Source organism: Phlebotomus argentipes, unplaced genomic scaffold (genome assembly GCF_947086385.1).
Source record: "Phlebotomus argentipes unplaced genomic scaffold, Phlebotomus argentipes genome assembly scaffold_18, whole genome shotgun sequence".
In the NCBI taxonomy this organism is placed as follows: Eukaryota; Metazoa; Arthropoda; class Insecta; order Diptera; family Psychodidae; genus Phlebotomus; species Phlebotomus argentipes.
This window is the reverse complement of record NW_026776177.1, coordinates 18,316,564-18,338,374: the sequence shown is the minus strand read 5'-3', so window position 1 is coordinate 18,338,374 and position 21,811 is coordinate 18,316,564. Positions and strand designations below refer to the sequence as shown.

The window sequence follows — 21,811 nt, the reverse complement described above, 5'->3', positions numbered from 1 at the left end:
ATCCGATAGCAGACGCCTCACAACCTTCTTGACGAAAGGCAAAAAAAAGTATTCTCGCCACATATTTTTTTATTTTCATATTTACAATACAAAAAGACATAAAATACATTACACACGTTCACATAAAAGCCCTCAAATTATTGTTAAATTGTCACTTTTGTTTCCTTTTCAATAAATTTCACAAATGGTACAAAAAAGACTAGAAAGCTTATCAGCCCCAAAATTTATAAATAACTTTCGAAATTATTTCTCGCTCTTATCATATGATTGTTCATTTTTACTTCATTTTTTATAAAACTTTTGCCATTAAGCTTCACCTTTCAAAGCGTGTATTATTTTCTATTCTCTCTTCAGTGATCCTCGTCTGAATGCTTTTCCTCTTAAATTTCTTTTGTGAATTGTGAGTAGTTCATCTCTCTCGCCATGACGATATGTGTTATCTTTTGTGTGCTGATTTGCAAATTCAAAACAATCATTAAAACGCAGTATAAACAAACGAAAAAGGATCGATGGGAAAGAGTCAATGAAGTGAGTGTATTTTTTTTTAAAGAAATTTCAACCTTGCCTACTCAGCATTTCATTTCCCTTTTATGTAGCTTTACAATAATACTTTAATCCATTTTGGGAGTCTCTCCACTAAAATATCCTCTTCTAGCATTGAAGAATATCCTATTTTGCCTCAATTAAATGTTAATTTTCCTCTTGCTTCTTCAGTACAACAGTCTTCGTTAAGTATTTGCTCTGTTTCTAAAATTCGACAAATTTCTCCCACATATTTTTGTTTTAGCGTTTCACAAAATGCATTAAATTTTCCTTTTGTCACAAGCAATTAATTTCGATGCTAAACTCCTTCTCTCTTGCAACATTTGCCCCATTATTCAGTGACAATTGGCACTGTCATTTTTCAAAAAATGTATGATTTTCAATGAGAAAAATGCACGAGAGAATGATTTGTTTCGCCAGAAATGTTAATATTATTCATATCATCTTACTTTATGCCCTCTCAATCAGCAATTGCAGCGACATTTCTACATCAAATCCTCCCAATTACATCATAAAATTAAGCTAGATTTTAGGTTAGCAAAATACTTCGTTTCTTCGTCGTTTCTTCAGCTGCATAACTTTCCAAAAAGTGCTGAATTGCATTCAAAAGTTTCGCATTGCAAACATCAGCAGTTCATTCAAACTATTGATTTTGATGCTCTTCGCAAACGTTATTAATGACAATTACAAGGGTTATTGGATGGAAAAGGGCAAGATTTGTTACATGGATGAAATTTCACTTATGATTCATTCGCCAGCAGCGCAGATTTACTGGTCGAACTAAATATAGTAATTACAAAACTTTGGTATATAAACTTCTTCATAATGAGATTACAATGAAATATTTTATTTTAAACTCTCACTGAGTGATGATTAAAATTGCATCAAGTGATGGAAAATGCATATAAAATGTGATAAAATGTTGCAGATATTAAGTCAAAAGTCACAACATTTCTTTGACTTTGACGCCACAAGTATTATCCTATTGAAAAATTGTAAAATAAATATTGGCAGACTCTCAAATATCGAGAAATGGGAGGAAAATAGACACTTTCCATTCTTCTGAAAATGCTTCACGAGTCAATTTTTTCTGGTTAAAAATATTCTCTTAAAAATCCCGTCAAAATTTTCACACATCGTCGCAAAATAGCGATTGCTGATTGAGCCGGCAATTGAGCTACCTATATTTTCACGGGGGCCCCTTACATAGTGTTATAGGGAGCGGCACTGGTGTAAGTCTTTCCGACAGCCAACTTGGTCAGCGGATGAGTCTTTCCGTGCTGCTGCTGTTGCTTCTTCGAGAGCGTCTTGGGCATGAGGATGGCATTCCTCACCGTCGGCGGAGGCACGGGCGGCCTGGCGTACTCATCCGTCCGGCAGTGGAGGCTCTTTGTCATCTTGCTGTGATTGATGAGAAGTGGCTTCGTCACGTGCAATCCAGGCGTTTGGAAGCTCTTGACCTCGAGCACAGACTTTGGCCGCTGCCTCGAGTGATTAGCGGGCGGTTTTGCTCGCATCTTCGCCACCTCGTACTTATCCACCAGTCCACGAACATTCGTATCCTCAGCTGTCGGCTGTGCGGCTTGACCACTGCGCGCAGACTTGTCCTGAACGCCAATGTGAATGGCAATGGGAGATGATGGCAGAGAGCGACCCTTCTTCTTCCCATTGGCCACCTCCTCGGCAGACGAGGCTTTCGCCTCAAAGTTCATCTTCAGACTCTGCACCATGCCACTGAGTCCCGAACATTCCTCACCCTCCTTCAGCGTGTGATACCGTGTCGGCTTCCTATCTGTCGTCTCATCCATCGAGTGGCGGTACTTTAGTGTGCGATTCGCGAGATTCCTCTGCTTTCCACTCTCCTCCATGCTCGTCGTTGTTCCAGCTGGCGCCGATGCAGACAATTGCACAAGTTGAAAGGAAGATTTGCGCGCCAGGAACTCCTCACTCTGACTCCGTGCCTGCGGAATTGGCTTCTCCACGTCCTCCTCCGCTTTTGCCTCATCACTGCAGATTCGCTTCACAAAAGATCGCTCCTCCAGACGTTGTTTGGTGCGCTTCACTGTTCCCGGATGCCAAGGAATCTCATCGCGATCATACGGAAATATGCCACTCTGACCCATGACGATCTGAGAGCCATCCTGATTGCCAGTCGGAGCTGCTACACGAATGTCATAGGAGCCCCATGAACTATTCCGCGATGGCAGCGTTCTGGTGTCTCCTGATCCCCAGGACGAGTGTCTAGAGGGCACTTCTCGAGCATCTCCCGGATATCCCAGCACTACGGCAGAGTCCACACTACTCCAGGAGCTATTTCGCGACACCACGTACTCCTGAGGATTGGACAATTCCACGACAGTAGCGTGAGTTGGTGGGAAAGTGGAGTGACGAGCCTGCTTCCGCTCCTCACGATCAAACACCCGATCCAGTTGCGATGAGAAGGGATCCTTCCCACCTGCCACTTTCCCCGGTGCCTTCTCCTCACTCTGCACACCGTCAACGAGTGCCGGCGCCTTGGTGGTCACATCAACTGGAGCATTTGGTCCATCATCTTGTGGACTATCACATTTTTCAGCACACTCTGTGCCAACATTAGTATTTACACTAATAAGATTAACACTACAGCTGCCATCGATCTCACGACAACCAACATGATCCTCTTCTCCCGGATCCCATGTCTCCTTTCTGGTCACCTTCTCACCCTCAGCAGCTGTGAGATGCAAACTGAGCGCCTTTTTCTCCCTCACCACCTTCACAATCCCCGAATTGGTGGACTCCAATTCACTCACAATGGACTTCACGGATGGCACAACGAGGGATTCTGTGAAGATCTGACTATTTGGATTGTGCTCTTGTAGGTGAACCACCTGATTCTGTGACACACTGTAGTTCTGACCGTTGCTGCACGGCAATCTCACCGTCTTCGTCGTGGTCGAACTGCCTTTCTTCGCCACTTTGGGCGGCCCAAGATTCTCCAAACTCTGCGACTGGGGCTTCGCCAGAGCCGTTCCTGTGACTTCAGCATTATTCGGGGACCAACTCTTCGGTCGACTCCCGATTTTCTTGAGATCCGCCCCAGACACTTGCAGTAAATTCCCACCCATGGCGCCATTCAGCGCCTGTATCAACGGTGTGGGCTCGCTGCCCGGCAACAGCCGAGCATCCTTCGTACTCTTCAGATTCGTCTCACTCTTGCTCCTCTGCAGCTTGTCCTTGTTCCGCATGGCGTACAACATGCCCTGGTATGTCTCCAATTGCGCCATGAAGCTCTTGTTGGGCTTTATGCACGTTCTCTTCTCCTTCACATGCATCAGTGCCCGATCAAAGTCCCAATTGTACGCCTTCATAGCATAGGCAATCACCACAGATGCCGAACGACTTACACCCATTTTGCAGTGCACCAGAACTTTGCTGCCCTGCTTCTTCGCCTTGGAGATATACTTGAACGTATTGTCCCAGTGCTTCAAGAGATCCGTTTTCTCATCATCATACACGCGAATGTTGCAATAGTCAAACATTCCCGGGAAGAAATTATCAATCTCCCTTGTCACATTCAGTATATGATGAACACTGAAAGACAAAAGCAATTTGTGGTTAGAGAGCAAAACAGAGGCAAAAAGTCAATAAAGCATACCCGTTGCGCTGCAATTCCTCAAGATTACTGGCATTCCATTCGGAGCCTAAGTAGACATGATCAAAGATCTCTGTCGGCGCGTCCATCTGGCCCAAGATGACCAGCATCTCTTGATCTATGAAGGACTTGAATTCACCCAAATCCATGTCCAAATGTTCCTCGAGGCGTCCGCGAATGTACTTGGAAGTCACCTCATCCAGATCCACTGACATCATGATCTCCTTGAGAGCTGTCCTGATCACACGCTCAGTCTCCTCTCGTTCGGTTGGTCTGCAAAGTGACAGGAAAAAATAATAATTCCAGTAAATTTCCAGACAGCAATTCTAGGCAGCCCAAACCACTTCACTTTCATTACATAATTTTCGAGAAAACTTGACTTTTAAACTAGACTCGCCGTTCAAATTCACTGATTTTATTCATTTTCTGAAAAATGTGTTTCCTGTCGACTCAAGACTAATGCAAAATTCATGCACGAGTTTTGTATTTCTTCAAATTAGTATTAATTCAATGTTTTCATACTCGGACGAATTTGTGCGTAAACCTCCAAATTATAAACTTAATTGTTGGCGAATTATGCCAGAAAAAAAATGCTTCATATTTATAGAATTTCGTTGGGGCTATGACTCTTCTGATGCTCCGTTTTCTTCAACATTATTTACACTGTTCAAAATAGTCTCCTGACTAAAAATCCACCTTGAATAATTCGCTAAACACTGCACAATCCTCACAATAAAATTCCATTAAAAAAGGTGTGATTACATGTGTTCATAGCTCGTGTGTTTATTCATCTAATTGTCGCGTTGTATTAATAAAACTGAGAGGGAACAGCGCGCTATTATCGTCTTGCGATAAGAGAATTGCATTGAAGAAAGAAAACCGAGTGTTTTCACAATCTTCTTTCACGCATTAAATATTTATCCAGGCAAATATAATTTGCATAATTCAATCATCGAGCGCTCTTGAGTGATCATCAATCGCGGAAATAACCCGAAGACGCACAAATAATGCACTGTCTTCAGCGCCAGCGATCACTCATGTCTTTGTTTATGACATATGTCAGTATATCATAGGGATCAAAGTTATTACTCACTTGTTCCTTATCGTGTCAGGCGACGGTGGACGCCTGCTCTCCAGCGAATCCATCGCATGCCACTCGTTGAGACATGAACGATCTGACTCAATGTTCTCCTCATAGTATGATACCCATTCGTGTGATGGGCCACCAGCGAAATAATTGTTTTCTCTAGCCTTCGAAGACACTTTGTGCAATGTCTGGAGTGCAGACCTTGAAGAAATAAAACAGCAAAATTGTACACTATCAATCATTCACACAGCATACATATATGCCAAAGGGTTGTGCAGAAAACCAGCCAACACCAGTGACCATGTTAGCAACTCTCTGATTGCCACAACTGCAATTTTAGCGAATAATCCTGTGTGCAATTACAGCATAGCGTGTTACCTTGTCGCACTGCTAAACTCTTAAATACCAGAAACCCAATTTATCCCCAATTCCTACAGTCACACAGATTTTTCAATCACTTCATGCATTTCGGAAGGCCATTGTGATTAATCACTTTACGCGCGCCTTTCCTCCAGCTTTTACACTCGGACTTGGTGTGGAATTATTGCAAAATGCTTCACATGCAACATTTCATGTGCTTCTCTCCTCTCTCTCTCTCTCTCTTTCTCACCCTCGGCATATTGTGGGATTGTTAATTGAAATAATCTACCTAATTGTGCGGAGAGTTGTTGTGCAGTGTGACAAAAAATGGTTCAGCGTTTGCAAAGAAAATGTGGGACAAGATATCCGGGAGATGCTGTGCGCGAGTCATCTTCCATCGCGCGCGCGCCCAAGAGCACTCTATAACACCATCAATTCTGGGTCAATTCTCAAGCCTACAAAAAACTTGTTTGTACCCGAGATAAACACACTTCTCATATCAGTGACACGATAGAGTGAGAAAGCACAAGGTGCAAGTCTTATTTGACTTGCTAATGGGCGCTTCTAATCACTCTGGAATACTTTCTTCACAACGCGAACTACAACATCACGTACTATTGCGATATATTTAAACAGAAAGTGTACACACAAGTTTTAAAATAAAGAACTGGAATTATGTCAGTGTTCTCATCATAAAGGAAAACAGGAAATTTCATTACACCTGGAGAGAAAATTGCACTAAATACTTTTACCTGTTCTCTTTTATCATGAGGAATCGGTCGCGACCGATACCGTCAATTATTCACTAATTCCATACATTATCCATCTGTCTTTTTGTCCATAATTAAACACCACTAGATGGAAACACGAGAAGAAATTCCTCCCAGCCATGCACCTTTGCTTCACCCCAATTACCCTCACTCACCAACCAGAACTTCCTCCGTGACTCATTCGCGTTATTTCCCGCCCCAAAAAAATTGTTCAGTCAAAATTCTTTCACTGCGGAAAATTACACTTAAATGTCTCATCAAAACATACCATTGTTAGCATGTTTCGGACATTCCCGTATTCCTCTCTGTCCCGTTCTTTTGTCGCTCACACTGCTAAATGCAAATTAAACATCTCGACGGGGAAAATGGATCAAAAATTTATTGCATGCCACAAAACCAGGAAGTACCGAAAACCCACTAATATCCTTGATAGTATTCCCATGGAAGATCTCTCAAAAATAAACCTGTGATTCATCGTGAAAAAGACCTCACTAATTGCATCAATTTAACCACAACTGTGTAATTACTTTAACGACATTTTTTGCTCATTTAAATATCTTTCCTCTTTTTATGTTCACCAATGCTATCTCAAAAAGCAATCCAATATACAACGAAATCTTTCCTTCATCTCACCATACTGCTTTTTTCATGTATGTTACCAAAGACACACCACGAGAGAAAGATAACAACTAATAGAAACAGTAATTTTCTAGCTCTTTAAATACATTTAACAGCATTTTTTTCTTCTTCTTTCAAGCAGCAATGTTAACTGATCGGCAGTAAAAGTTATTTATAAATTGAAAAATTGTTGCCAAAAAGCTGCCCAATTTAATTAAAATGCAATCGTTTTCCCCTAATTTGAAAGTGATAAATGATCAATGAAAATTATTGTTTTACCATGACTCAAATTTACTTTAAGTCAAGATCAACGGTTCTTCGAGTCAAATATGTCGTTTTTGCATCACTTTCGTATCAAGTCTTGGAAAAGCTTGAGCAATATTCCTAAACGAATAACGGCCAAAAATAGAAATATCAATCTTTTTCTATATCATGTCTTCTCTTAAGGAATTTCGCTATCATCACGATTTCGCCAAAATTAATTCAAACTCTTCGGGCAGAAACTCATTTGTTCGACTCCCATATAAAACGTCGCTCTCTCTCTCTCTCTCCGTCTCTGTCGAAATCACTCGACTGACCAGCTCACGATGGCGGCAGAAATAAGAACTCACGTCGACCTGTGGTCAAATTTGAGAAGAAGAGTCTTGAAAAAAAAGCATCACCCAATTGCCTCAATTTTCCATATTTGCAATTTCACAACAAAAAGACCACTCTCTTCTCGAAATTTACCTTTGAAATTAACTGCTCTTCGCCGAAAAATTAGACATCACACCATCAATTTGCACTACCTTGTCACTTTTATCGCACCACAAAACCGTGTGCTCAATATAGCTCTCTTCTTCATCATCCTCGCACTTGCAAATTGCTATTAATACCTTCACACAGTTCCGTTACCCCATTGAAGCATCTTTTCGTGGCCAACAATTATTGGCAAGATACCTCAATAAGTCCTCAATAACCATCGATTGCCATTTCCTAGCAATTCTTAACGCTTCGCCTCTTGAGAGATTCTCTATTATATTGTGTCAATTCATGCAACTTTTATTTTTAACCCACACACCATTCCAAGACCGCGAAGGTACGAAATCACACTTATTCACACAAATCTGCCAGCAATTCTCTTTCCAGCAACATTTGTATATCGCGCCATTTATTAAAATTGATTCACACGCCAGACTTTATAGGTGCTGTTGTGGATATTTTCTAAACACCGTGACGCGATTTCACTTTTCCCGGACATGAAGGAAAGGGAAAAAAAAGATGCGATGATTCAGAAAGAAGGTTGCTTACCCCTTTCGGAGTCTCCGTAAAACCATATTTCTTTTGCCTCTTCGTGTTTCTCGTTTTTCTTTCTTCTCTCCCTCTCACCAGTCGTCGTTCCAATAAATTAATTACAAAATTCCAAGTGTAATTAACAATTGTCTAATACCATTACTCATCATTGCACAGATAATAATAAATGCTTCTGTTCAGCTTATCACATCACTGCAATATTATTATTATATGAATTTTCTCCCCCTTTCCTCTCCTTTCTCAACACACAATAATTGAGAATTATAAACTGGATGAGATGAAAACCGACTATCCACTGATTCATTTCTCGCGGATCGTCTTTTACGGATGAAGAACAAAAACATACTGACAAGTCTTAATCATATATTGTGGAATTAAACGTGAAGAAAAGAACATTGAGTCTTTCGTCATCAACTCTCATTATTTTTTTTCTCTTATTTATCGTGGCGGATAGGAGAGAAGGTAACTTCTATACACGGACCATCGTGTCGACATTCACTCAGCCAATCACCATATAATTCTACAGTTTTACAGACTCTCCGCGCGCGCGATAGACTTCTTTTGTCAATTCGCGTGGAAATGACCGTCCCCCTGAGGCTGTTAATGTCATTCGTCCTCCCTCTCTGCATCCCATGTGAATTGTATGGTGATGGCGTTTGGCATAGTGGCAAAAAATGCAGACAGTCACAACTAATTAGGCATAAGAATAAGATAATTAAGTGGAGATTTATCCCAACAAAACTCCCAGAGAATGCGAGAGAGACACTAATTCTCAATCAACTCATAAAGAGAGTCAGGATATTAAACTGAATTAATCATTTCTTATTATTTGTCTGTATTCGCAATTGTGTAAATAGCTAAATACATATGTTATTGCTTGGTTACTGCACAAGTTCGTGCTAGGATTCGAGCATGCACAAAATTAACCTAATATTTTGTCAAAAAAGGATTCCTCCGCATAGCATTATCTCAATTCCTCTAAAACCCTGAAGTTCATAAAACCCAAAGCGACAAAAAGTGTCCGTGTTGCATAGAGCTACAAGACCAAATCGATTTTCAATGAAAAAAAGGTGAAGTTCAGTGAAGCTCATAAAGCTTCAAACTGATCATCGAGTCACCCACAAAAAACGCAACATGAACTTTTTTGCCAACCCAAGTGAGCAACAACTGCTTCACTCTTTCAGCTTTTCATGCGTTGCTGAACATACGAAAATGGAAAATCAACATTTTTTAAGGTTAAACCACTTTGCACAAATACAGCCACTCATGCCCCCATGCAGGCACCAAGTGTCTGACCAAGAGTCATACTTTCGCGGGAGTGAGAACGCGGCGTGGCTTGAGAGAGAGAAGTAATAATAGTATAAAAAGGAACAAACAGTCGATATGGACATGTAGAATTGGAATTTCTGCATGGTGGAATTATTATGGCAAGAGCTTTAATATTCGTTCTATCCGTCCTGGATTTTTCTTCTCCTCTCACACCTCAAATTTTACCATCCAATAACATCTATTTCTGGCTCTTTCGTGCTCGCGCCTCCGCTGTATTGTTATTTGGCGAGCACTATGTTGTTATGTCGTGATTTCGCAGCCTTCACTTCCCTATACCATGCCAATATAATGCAATAATTCCACACTAGGTGTATATAGCGTTCTTTCTCTTACTTTAAACAAAAATGTATAAAACATAAAGTGATTGATCAATAATTGATTTATGTTGATAGGCACATGAAATGTATGGAGATTGATGGGTTGAAAATTGGGAAAATTCATATCAACACACCATTTAATATGCCACCAACTGTACGTACACCAAACATTGTAGAAGCAGAAAAAAGGAAGTGATGGACATTGAAATTGAAGTGAATACAAAATAAAACAAAAGAACTCACCACATTGCCTGTACAGAAACTGGCTTGAAAATGTGTGTCCTTCCGCAAACGCTGACGCTGAATCCACTGTAAGTATTCCCCAAATAAACAATCAAAATGTTAGAGAAATGATTTTCGCGTGTTTCCCACAAAATTTTCTGTGCTCAAAACATTGTTTCCAAGCAGTATTTAATATAATGTGGCACACACAGCAAAGTCAGCAGTGAGAGTATATGGCAAAAACTCACCCATCTCCATCCAAACGTATTGATGTATCCGCCAAGATGCGCAACACCAAGCCCACTGTCGACTTTTCATTGCAATCAATACCCAAGAGACATGATTCCTCCTCATCGTAGCTCCTGCCACACAATTTCGCCGAGGCACTACTCTCGGCCTCGTCATTTGTACACTCTGAGCAAGTCACTTTGTCACACTTCCCATCCTTGTCCTGGCCATCCATGCCACAACACTTTGTTCTCACGTCACCCTTGTCATCCACTTGACCACTGTTGGACTGTCTGTGGCATTGTCGCGTGCACGGACAACTAGCTGTGACTTTCTTGTGCACTGCACCACTTGTTGCACTCCTGATGACCATCTGTGGACTCTGCAGTTTGTTCAAGTGATGCTGATGGCAGTCGGGCAGCGATAGAGTCTGCTGCAGACGATTCTTCACGTGGCGCGAGACAACCACCAAGTACCTTGTGCGGCCAGCGCGTGCAGACTCCAATTTCACGGCCTGCAAGAGGTGAGAAATGCTGTTAAAATCACACTATATATTACTGAGATTTTCACGCCTCTAACGAAATAGGTACTCAATCTGATTTTGATTCATTACGCCAATTTCACCTTGCCACGCTTCTCTGCGGAGCATCTGCAATTCTTCAAAATCATATATTTCTCAAAAACACGACAGGCCCCAAGGATACCACTTCAATCTTGAGCAACGCAGTGTGATGATAATTTTATACAATTTCATAATTAAGCTCCAACATGACTGAATTATGCGCCGCAAAGTTTGAGCATGATCCAAGGGCTTTTCTATATATCATTGCACAATCATGAGATACATTTATATTTCGCCGGTATACAATGTTTCCTCATCACAATCACGAGTCACAAAACTCAAATCCTCAATATCAATTTGATTATTATTGCGAAAAGTTGGAATAATCTTATCTCTCTCTCTCTCTCTCTCTCTCTCTGTTTTTCTGCGAATTTGATGAAATTCTCCCCACGGAAGAGATTGACCTTTCGTGGCCGTGTGAAGGCTTCTGCTTTAGAGATAAAATAATAATAATATCTAAAGTTATCGTGGTCGACGCGCCTCACGCGCTTCGACAAAATGTCATTACACAAGAGAAAATGTTAATCTATAATTAAGTTTAAATTCCACTTCCTGCCCATGATTTGCCCAAAATAGCTCCTCATCCTCATTGCCATATTGTGACCGGTCGCTTGGAAGGATGAGACAATTAATTTTTTTCATTTTTCCACCCCACTTGTCAGGGTCTTTTTTTTCCATTTGGGCGCGAAAAGACGCCCAGAGGCAATTGGCCACATCAATCATTTCACGTGCTATTGTTCCATTTAAGCTCTAAATATGTGGAATCCTTCCGCGTTAGAGCAATTTTGTGTGTGGCGATGAAGAAAAAAACCCCCAGCGTTTTATCACTAACAATTAAATTGCGTGTCTTAAGCACACAATTTCCAATTCACTCATATTATTTCTGTCCGTGTGCAAACAGCCTTTACTCTTTACAGATGGTCGAGGTCACGATTTATTGGCATCGCTCCAAAACGTCTCTCTCTCTCTCGCCGATCTCGGAACTGATTCGGTACTTTTATGGTCGCGAGAGGAGAGCACACACCGACATTACCCATTTATACGAAACGCATTTTGCACCCAAACTCCCCTCTTCCCCCCCCTCGCGGATGCACTGCGCGCGTCCACTGGTTGGCCAGGAAGACGGCTAGTGCGCAAATTTATGTGGTTGGAATTTTAAGCATGAGAAACATACCATTTTGAGCGTCTCCTCCGGTCGCAACAAATAGAACATGGATTGGAGATGCTGGTGGATGTCTGACGAATTGACAGTGCTCGATGCCACCTGACCTGACGGCGGCACCTGTCCAGCCGCCTGACCACCTCCTGTGTGACTCGACGACGACATGGATGTTGAGGACGAACACGTGGATATGACACTCAAACGGCCAAAATCACACGTGGCACGTAAATGCTCGTTCGATCCAAGCATGAGAGCTGATCCCTTTCCGGCAAAGTAGCACTCACTCAGGCTGAAACGGTCAGAAGGAGGAAGAACGCCATTTAGTTAAATATTCTCCTCACAAAGAATGCCAAATATGTGGAATCAGGTCAAAAGATTGCACTCAATCGTCTCAGTTCACACACAAATTTTACACACTGGGAGAAACGACAAACAACGCACCACGAATATTCATCGTGTCATCAACCATCATGACGAATTTTATATAAAAATACCACACTATATACGATGAGTCGGTTTAAATGGGAACCGTTTCGCCAGCACAATGCCGTCCACAAGTATTTTGCCTCTGAGACGATGATTTCTCACTCTCTTTCTCTCTGTGCCGCAGAATTTTTACGACTTTTGCATTTTCGTGTATATTTATATCCATATGTCCAATTTCAGGATATTATTCACAAAAGATATGTGACCAAATATCATCTGTTGGCAATGTGTATAGATATATATAAAATTCATTGTCATCCACAATCGTGCGGTGAAATGTGTACACAAAGCATAAATCAGACCCGCTATTCATTGAAAAGATAAGTGAAATTGTAAAATGTAAGCATTTATTCACTTTCAAGCAAATTCACTGTGTAAATCTCTTTCCTTCTTCTGCTGTGCGCTTTTTTTACGTGATCAATGTATGACAGTGAATTTATTCAAGCTCAGTTGGCACTAGGCTGGGTGTGTGTGCGCACGAGAGAAGAAAATTGTGACGTTGTACGACAAAACAATTGAATTTCATACGGCAATTCCGCCTATTTTGCTTTTCCACATTTTTATTTTTGCTTTCTATCCGCCCCTCCCTCACACACAAAGAAGTCTCGTGGCTAAATAAAATTTTCTATTTTCAAATTTCAAAAGTTCTTTCCACCGTGATTATGTCTACGGCCACGAATTACTGTGGGAATATCAAGAATAGGAACAATATTATAAATTTATCAGTGACTACATAAATCGGATTCCAAAACATTATTATATCATACAAAATTTCCTCCTTTTTATTGAAAAGCAATTCACGAGTATAATGACCATTATAAAACGCGTATTTCACATTCTGAGTAAATTTTGCGACGGATGTGCCAACATTTTAATATTCATAGCTTGTCAAACATTGTTCATTTGAAAGTAAATAGTTTTTGCATTCAATGAATAAAATTGTCATTTCTCCATCCATAGTAAAGTCAATTGATTTCGAATTCATCATCCATTTCCCACTTTCGTTTTCCATAAAACCCATTGTACAGAATCTCTGTCAACTGCAAGCCAGCTCAAACCTTCCACTATACGAACTGTAAAGTTCAATATAAATGTTTTTCCACTGAATTTATTATTATATATCTTTTACTATCACTTTTTTTTCTCTCTTACTGCGCCGTGTCTTTGAATAATTTATTTTTGTCTGATGAACCAAAAAAGTAAAAGGTCTTTTACATTTTTCCTCACCCATCAAAACACCACACCATTTATAACGGCTCAATAGTCACCCAAAACCCAGTCAATTGTAAATCTCAGTAAATATTTGCCTGTTTCAATTAATTACATACCCAATGATGAAGAAAAATTGTCAACACACGGGGCTTGACGTGAAAAATTGCGCATAAAGAGTGTAAAAAAATCACTCTTGTCCGTTTACTTTCTAAATCAGCGAGAAAAGACATCCATATGATATATTGTGAGAAGAAGCAAAAAAAAATGAGCTGCCTAAAGCCACCGCTGTGTCGCCTTGATATGATTTTGCTACTCTCTTGAAGTACGGTCGAAGGCAAATATACAACAAAAATATTCATCATAAAATTGCTACGCTGGACAAAACGTTGCGCTCTGATAACTTTTCAAAACTTGAAGGTTACCGTCTCATGTGCACACATCATAATTGGTATTGTGTATCAAAAAGCTTGAAGCTAATACCTCTTGATCGTCTTCACGTTCTCCTCTTCGTCTTGCCCATTGCCCGTTTCCTGGAATGACAGAGAAAAAGGTTGAAAAAAGATATACATGTAATTGCCATGAGGTTTTTGCGAATCCGACGCATTTGTGGGTAAATATGCTAAGACGTTTCTGCCTCTCTATCAATGTATCTGTACAGGAAATTTATATCATTTGTCACTTATTGTTAGTAGTGTAATTAAATATCTTTTCAGTTTTTTATACATCCATCCAAACAGGTTGAGTATCATTGCATAAAACATATAAATGTACACACGGGCAAAGTGTGTTTCTCACAGGCTTTGCGGCAACTTTGAGACAATTGACACATATTTTTTCTCTATTAGATAATATCTTCAATTGACACACTCACAGAGATGCTTCTGATTAATATCACAAGACCTGCTTTGATAATACTTGAACCAGTAACATAAATTAACCAACTCCAATAATCCCCATGATTTTGTGTATTAAGTGACCACAAACTGTCCTCGAAAGTTTATTTCAAATAACTCTTGTTCCTAAATGAAAGTGTTGAATTCAATTTCATATATTTTAGCCAAAACTCACATATGATTCATCCCACTTTGAAAATTCAATAGAGCACCACAACTTATCTGCTATTCTGGGAATAATTTATCGAATAATTTAATAGACTTTTGTCCTTAATAATATTCCCACTTCGAAACAGTTCCATTCCAATAAGATTTATGCCTCTTCAACGGATCTCATGTCGCATGGGCATGACATTTTCTTTCAACAGCAAAATTTACTGTGAATCTAGCAGTGAAGATTCTCTTTCACTTGATATTTTAATCCCATTGAAGATTACAAGAGATCAGTTTAAAGTTTATTAACGACATGCAACTTAAATAACACCACGAGTTCACTTTTCAATAAAAAGTCACACCGTGAGTGTAAAACTGTAATCGTGTCATTTTCATGAATATATCGTACGTTCTTTTTTCATTCTATTGCATACAAAGTAGATAATAATGCAAAAATATACACAATTCAATCAGCATTTCCCACACAATACCAGACACGACTGTGCAATATTTTATTTTAAATATATTGTCTGTTGGACGGAGGGTATGAATGTGCAAAAATCTATTAAGTAATTCCTATTATTTCCCTACATAATACACTGTGGCATGGGAGATAAAATCACTCCACTAACATCTTCATCATATTTTTACCATAAAATATATTAAGGCCCATGTGCCACAATACAATAAAAATAACACAAATTCACGGAGGGAAAAAAATTATACACATTTGTGTCAAATGTTTAAATTTTAATACATATTATTTGCTTCTCCCTCTCTTTCTCACTCTTTTCTCCACATTTAATAACATCATTGTTACTGTGTGTTGTATTTTGTAATAGGATCGATTATACATTAAGTATTGCAACACTTCTTTTTCACAGCATATATGTACTTATATTTTGATATACAAACACTTGCCGCTTTTCAATTGATGTGTTGTGGGAAAAAGATCATCCAGACTCTGTCTACATTTATGAAATATCTCACACTGAGCGATACAAGCTATTTTTTTCTCTCTCCCTCTTCTTCTGCCTCTCATCAAATTTATCTGAAGAACTCATTTAATCGTCGAAATGCTGCGCATTAGTTTGTCGAGACTTACAAGCGCGCGCGATAAAAATTGAAGGGAGTAATTTTTCCGTTCATTCACAACACAATCAGAGTAACAACAATGAGATTGGCGCTTCTGGACAAAAACGTCAATTTCTCCACTGTGAGCAATTGTCACTTAATTGCGCTGTTACATAAAATCCAACCAACAACTACGTGGAGGTAAAATGTGTAGTTGTGCAATTTGTATTTGATATTCTCATTTTCCATCATATCTTGTTGGGTTTCTTCATAAAAACCACAACACAGACACCCATATACATTATAATCTATCTCACTCACTGCAATGAATCACATTTGATCGCAAAATAGATTGCCAATTGAGCCATAGTAACATTATTATGTGTACATTTCTTCTTCACCCGAAAAATTTCCTACAACTCCACAAACACACAAAACCCTCTTGCACAGCACAGAAATGATTCGGCTCGTAAGATATGAGATACCGAGAATCTCATTACCAAGATAAGCCATCGACTTTTTCGCAAATGGGTGACCCATGAGTCAAGCATGTGATGATATGAGCAAATTTTTGAACACTTTCTGTGGAAGCAATTTAAAATTCCCAAGAGAAGAATAAATCTGCGCATCTTGCATGCAAGATTCGGACACAACCTCGGGCCACAAACACAAAGAACAACCTTCAAGGGTGTACAAGACAAAGAGTGCCCTTCCACCCAGGAAAATCAACCTCCTCTGCGTTTTGGGGACACATTTCAAAGCAGCCATAAAATCAACATTAATTCGAGAATTTTCAATTTCATTAACCCACGAAATGTTGGTACATCTCTCAAATGGAAACACAATGGATATTACGAAATAAGAAGATCAACAGATACCATAGACAGAAAACTATAAGGCATACCTGCAAACTTTCAATCACGAACAAGTCTTTCTAGACCGAAGATTCATTCATTGAATTTTAGTTGAAAGAGAAAATAAAAATGTCAGAAATATCACGGTGTTATTCAAGCCACCACTCCTTTTACCCACTTTCATGAAATTCTATAACGCGAAGCCCTAATTGAACTCATATATCACAAAAAGATGCTCCACCATCGAATTTTAGCCGACATTTCAATGTTGCTTCCGGTGTGTGATTCTATATCAACGCTCAAGGAGAATCTTCAATATATTAGAAAACGCAAGATTACATTTGAACTTGAATAATATTAAAATAAACTCAGTCATAATTTCTCTTCTTCAACTTCTTTTTGACAGCTCTCATCTCTTTGTTTATAAAACAGCCGAAGAAAGATTCAAACTTCAAGATCAATTTCCACAAGACGGAGGCCAAAATTCACTCATTTTAACCTATCAAACTTCAAGGCGAATATATTTATTATTTAATCATGAATAAACCAAGATTCAAGTTAAAGTTTCAATTTACTGCCAAAGTCAAGGAATGACTTTGTCTGTGGCGTTAACTAAAAACTTGCGGGATGTTTCACTTGGGTGAGCAGGAAAGGTAAAAGAATTCTTTTCCGCCAAAATTCTTTTCAAACCACAAGAAACCACATTATTATAATTTTTATCACGTAAAGTTAGTAGAAAGTCCCGTAAAAGCATAATCGACATCAGACTACCGGAACACATCTCAAGGGCTCTCAAATCATTTTCTTACATAATAGCGTGGCACATTTAAAACGAATTGATTTGTCTCTATATCAAAATTAAACTAAACACCGTAGAAAAGTCATTTGTTCATTTAATTCTAATTTTTGAAGGTATGATGAAATCCCTATAATCTGCAGTCTCTAAAACACAAAGCAGAAGAAGAAAAAAAACATTGCAAAAAATTGCCGCAATTAGAAACCTATTCCCAATACAAATTTCTACGGAAGCTCAGAATTAATTAAGTTTCAGTTGACTGTAAATAGAAGAACTTAAGCCCTTCACTTCACACGGAATCCCGCACTTTCCCACATCCGACACTTCAAAACCTATTCAAATATGACCTAAATAGTGTGATTCTCAAGTTTGATTAAATGTTTTCTATATATTTATCAGCTTTCTAGCATTCCATATTGCTTCGCTTAATCCCTCTCTGGGTGTTATCGATGCGCCATCGCATATGGGATGATAGAAAGAAAATCAAACTAGTTTTCTCGAGTAAATGACCAACGATAAGATATGGGGAAAGAGTGCAGCAACAATTTGAGCAATTCAGGAGGAATTTTCACCATTGGATCGTGTGGTATTGTCGTGAAACAGTAGCATCCGCTAGCGTACGTCTCTAAAAGTGAAATCGTCTCATTTGTGTGTCTCTCCCCTTGTCGAGTGAGTCTTGCATTTGACGCTACACTGCAAAAATATGTCTTTACGGTCCTACTCTTGAAAATTAATGTTGGGAGACACGACACTCTTGCCTCATCCATTCCATCTCTCTCGCCAGTCGTGCCTCTCATATCGCTCTGTACATACACCAAAAATAGTCATAACGCCAAGCAGTCTGCCGAATGCTTTTTATTCATCCATGCCTTATTGTACTGTGTGTCGCCTCTGCTCAGGCTCTTTCCCAAAGCATCACTGCCTATACACGACAAAATTAGCCTCTGCATCGGGCCATCGATTGAGTCGCACTCATTGATACTCACATTGGCATTTGCTAAATTGCTCCAAGAGTGATGTAGGTCACGAGGACGATAAGTGTCTGTGGCGTTTGTCATTGTGGGAAGTGTCTTTTGCCACCAGTTGATTACATTCTTCACCCGATGCCTCGATGAAGATGTACTCTTGCTTCCGTCTTCGTGATCTATTTCACAATTCCATGATGCTACAGGTATTCGACGATTGAGCGGCGTGAGAATATCCAACATATTTGGATATGAGATGCACAGCAGACACACACTTTATTAATAAATCTCACCACCAGAAAATATTCATATTATTTTCTCCTCTCTCTTTCCCTTGAACTTCCAACAAGGAGAGAAATCACACAGTATTTACGACAAAACACACATTCGGAAAATCAGCAACACAAAGAGAATCACGTCTCCTCCTCTGACACTTCTTTGTCTTTTTTATTCTCTTTCATCCAACAGATAAATTAAGTGTTGCTGCCGCAAAAAAAGAGAAGAAGAGACACACAAACAAGAAGAAAGGAGTTCGTCCACCACTTTTATCGCGATTGCCACGAGAGAAGAGCAGACAGAAATCCATCAATCGCCAACGAGAATCACAGAGAAACTGAGACCCGCAGAGCACTTCTTCGACACACAAAGTCGCCTCTCTCAAACACACAACACACGCCGCAAACGTCACAGATATAGCCTCTGAGCAATTCAACACAAAAATTACAACACCAAACGTGGGGGAAAGCCTCTTCGTCAACTGAGCCAACGCTGGGGAAAATTACGACGACATTGCGCGCAGTTTCTTTCAACTCATCCCCAACAATTGTGCGCAAACACACAAACACACGTGCGACACACAGGGATATTTTATTAAATATGTATGTTTACATCATGCCAACGCATCAGTGTCTGGACACACTGTCAGACGCACATTTTGCAGCAGAATTGCTCGCCTCCATCAATGCAGCTCGCACTCATCGAGCCAATTAGAAAAAGAATCCAAGAGTGCATTCATTTGTATACACACACAGAATGGCAAACAGGGAGAATCATCGTCTTGAGAATCTTCTAAAGTACACAATCTTCTCTGCATAGCACTCTCATCCATTCCCAACTTATCAACGATTAATTGAATAGAAGAGACTCCTCTTCCAGACCACTGTTCTATTTCAATTCATCACACATCGCATCCTCCCCACATGATCAACACAGCTCAAATACACAATGTTTGATGTTGTGCTGTGGAAGAAGATAATTTCATATCGAAATTGGGTTAAAACACTAATTAAACGCAATTTATTTATTCAACAAAATTAAGTGATTTGTTGTAAAAATAGTTCAACGACTACAGAGAAGCTTCAGACCCTCCTTTCGCCCTTCCCTTCGTGTTGTGGCAATTTTCATCAAAACAAAGCCAAGAGGAAAATGTGTAATTACCTTATATCGTCATTTTAACAGTTTTCACGAAAGCATTTTAGACGTTGAGTCATTTTTGCCGCGAGTTCAACCATTCGTCACAGGTAAAATTGCAACACTTTTTTTTCTTTCTTATGTGCTTTTAGCCTGGTGAAACTCAAGGGCATTCCTGTTATCGTATCGTGTCTAGGTGTGATAACAGGAGAAAAAGATTGACTCAGTGAGTAAATAATTCTTTCAGGAAAGATTTGCTCAAACGTTCAATCAAAGAGAATATTATAAGGACTGACGATATTATCTGCTGTTATTGACCAACATTTATAAAACTCTTGCATCTTTTGCCACACATGGAGAAATTCAGTGGAAGAATAAAGCAAGTTTTCGTTCCCTCTCAATTATAAATTTACTTCAAAGGCGCTACCATAGTGTTGAGTCACTATAATTGCATCCAATAATTGATTGCCCTCGTTTGTTCCCTCTCTAAAAAACAACTGCTATCAGATGTAAAAATAATCTCGTGAAGAGTGAAAACTATTCCCAAACTTTTATCCTCGATAAATTACATGTTATTCTATTTGAAGAGCACACTTTTGTAGCAATACAAGTCAGCTGAATGTCTCGTAAACACGGCAAGACAACTTTACAATAAGTAATCAGTGAAGTGAACCCTTGAATGGAACAGAGGTAAGACCCATTATCTCTGATACTCGTGTTGTTTTTGTTTTGGAAATGCGTTTCATAGGAAACCAATATGTCTCATCACCTTAGGCCACTTTCCTATTGGCCATTGGCATGTCCTCTGGTCAAATTCCCATTCAAGCGTCGTTCCACTTCATACCCAACTTTGGCAGCCTTTCTTGCCGCTCGCCAAGAGAACATTCCTCAGCCATTCTCGAGAGCATTGTCCTAATTCAAAGCCGCCCATAAAAAAAAGTGTGCTTCAATCGGCAAAAATGCGCCGAGAGTAATTAAAAGCGATACATTCTGGGTGCTGTCCAAAAAAGAAGACACTACAATGAGCCTCTCTTATGGGTCAGCCCAGAGACGGCGGCGGGGCGCAAAAAAGTACTCCCGTTAGCGGATCACGCGTCAGGAGATGACGAATTGCCGCAGACGCGTTCCCCCCAATTGGCGGGGCCTCATTTGCATGGCATTTTGACGGACTGTGGGAGGCAATTGGACCTGGAGACTCGGCGTGAGTGGGAAAAGAGCTCGGATTCCGAGCCATTTCGGTCTCTGGGACTACCCAACCGCGCCTCATCGTGACCATCGATGGGCAACCGCGCGACTGGACAGGAAGTGCCCGAAAAATGCGGAAGGGCCTCATGGGGCGCCTGCACGTTAGGGCAGATTCTCACCTGCAGTACTCGAGGATCCCTCTGAATTGTCAGCAGCGCCATCACGTCTCCCGGGTCTGCAGCGCCCACGCGGGACTCCGCCACTCTCCAGCTTCTTATGCAACTCACCGCAGCACCGACTCTCACGGCTCCAGCAGCATTTTTAGCCACTAATTCTTGCGCGATAGACGGCCATTTTTTACACACTTCCCCGACTCACAAAGGCCACCAGCTTCACCCCCGGAACCACTCGGTCCCACCTAAATTCAACACTTCACCACTCGTGCACCACCCACCGACGTCCCCGGTACGCTTTTCCGTCCGAATTTCCGTCCAAATAGCCAGAAATGTGGTCAAAAATGCGAGACAAAATGCTTCCAGATTTTCCAGTGACACTATACAGCGAGTTGCCCGATGCGCTGACTGCGAGAAAAACTGTCCGA

At 40.2% G+C, this 21,811-nt stretch overlaps 1 protein-coding gene across 2 annotated transcripts; it reads right to left on the bottom strand.

Annotated features, from left to right (window-relative positions):
* Positions 1–58: 58 nt before the first annotated feature.
* On the bottom strand, positions 59–21,767 carry LOC132261227 (protein phosphatase Slingshot). 2 transcript variants are annotated; one of them, XM_059759930.1, is made up of 9 exons: positions 21,390–21,767; positions 18,637–19,854; positions 14,361–14,410; positions 12,195–12,471; positions 10,419–10,912; positions 10,192–10,257; positions 5,268–5,462; positions 4,178–4,447; positions 59–4,113 (listed from the first exon to the last, which is right to left on the bottom strand). In XM_059759930.1, the coding sequence occupies exons 2-9, from the start codon at positions 18,856–18,858 to the stop codon at positions 1,746–1,748; spliced, it is 3,942 nt and encodes a 1,313-aa protein (XP_059615913.1). In that variant the 5' UTR covers positions 18,859–19,854; positions 21,390–21,767; the 3' UTR covers positions 59–1,745. The 2 variants fall into 2 exon arrangements, with proteins under 2 accessions (XP_059615913.1, XP_059615914.1); XM_059759931.1 differs by lacking the exon at positions 18,637–19,854.
* Between the last annotated feature and the right edge of the window lie 44 nt (positions 21,768–21,811).

Coding starts and splice junctions, on each gene's coding strand:
- LOC132261227 (XM_059759930.1), bottom strand. CDS start 18,858: ATGTTGGATATTCTCACGCCGCTCAATCGTCGAATACCTGTAGCATCA. Junction 10,913..12,194: donor CGGAGGAGACGCTCAAAATG/GTATGTTTCTCA, acceptor CACCTCTTGCAG/GCCGTGAAATTGGAGTCTGC. Junction 10,258..10,418: donor ATACGTTTGGATGGAGATGG/GTGAGTTTTTGC, acceptor GAATACTTACAG/TGGATTCAGCGTCAGCGTTT.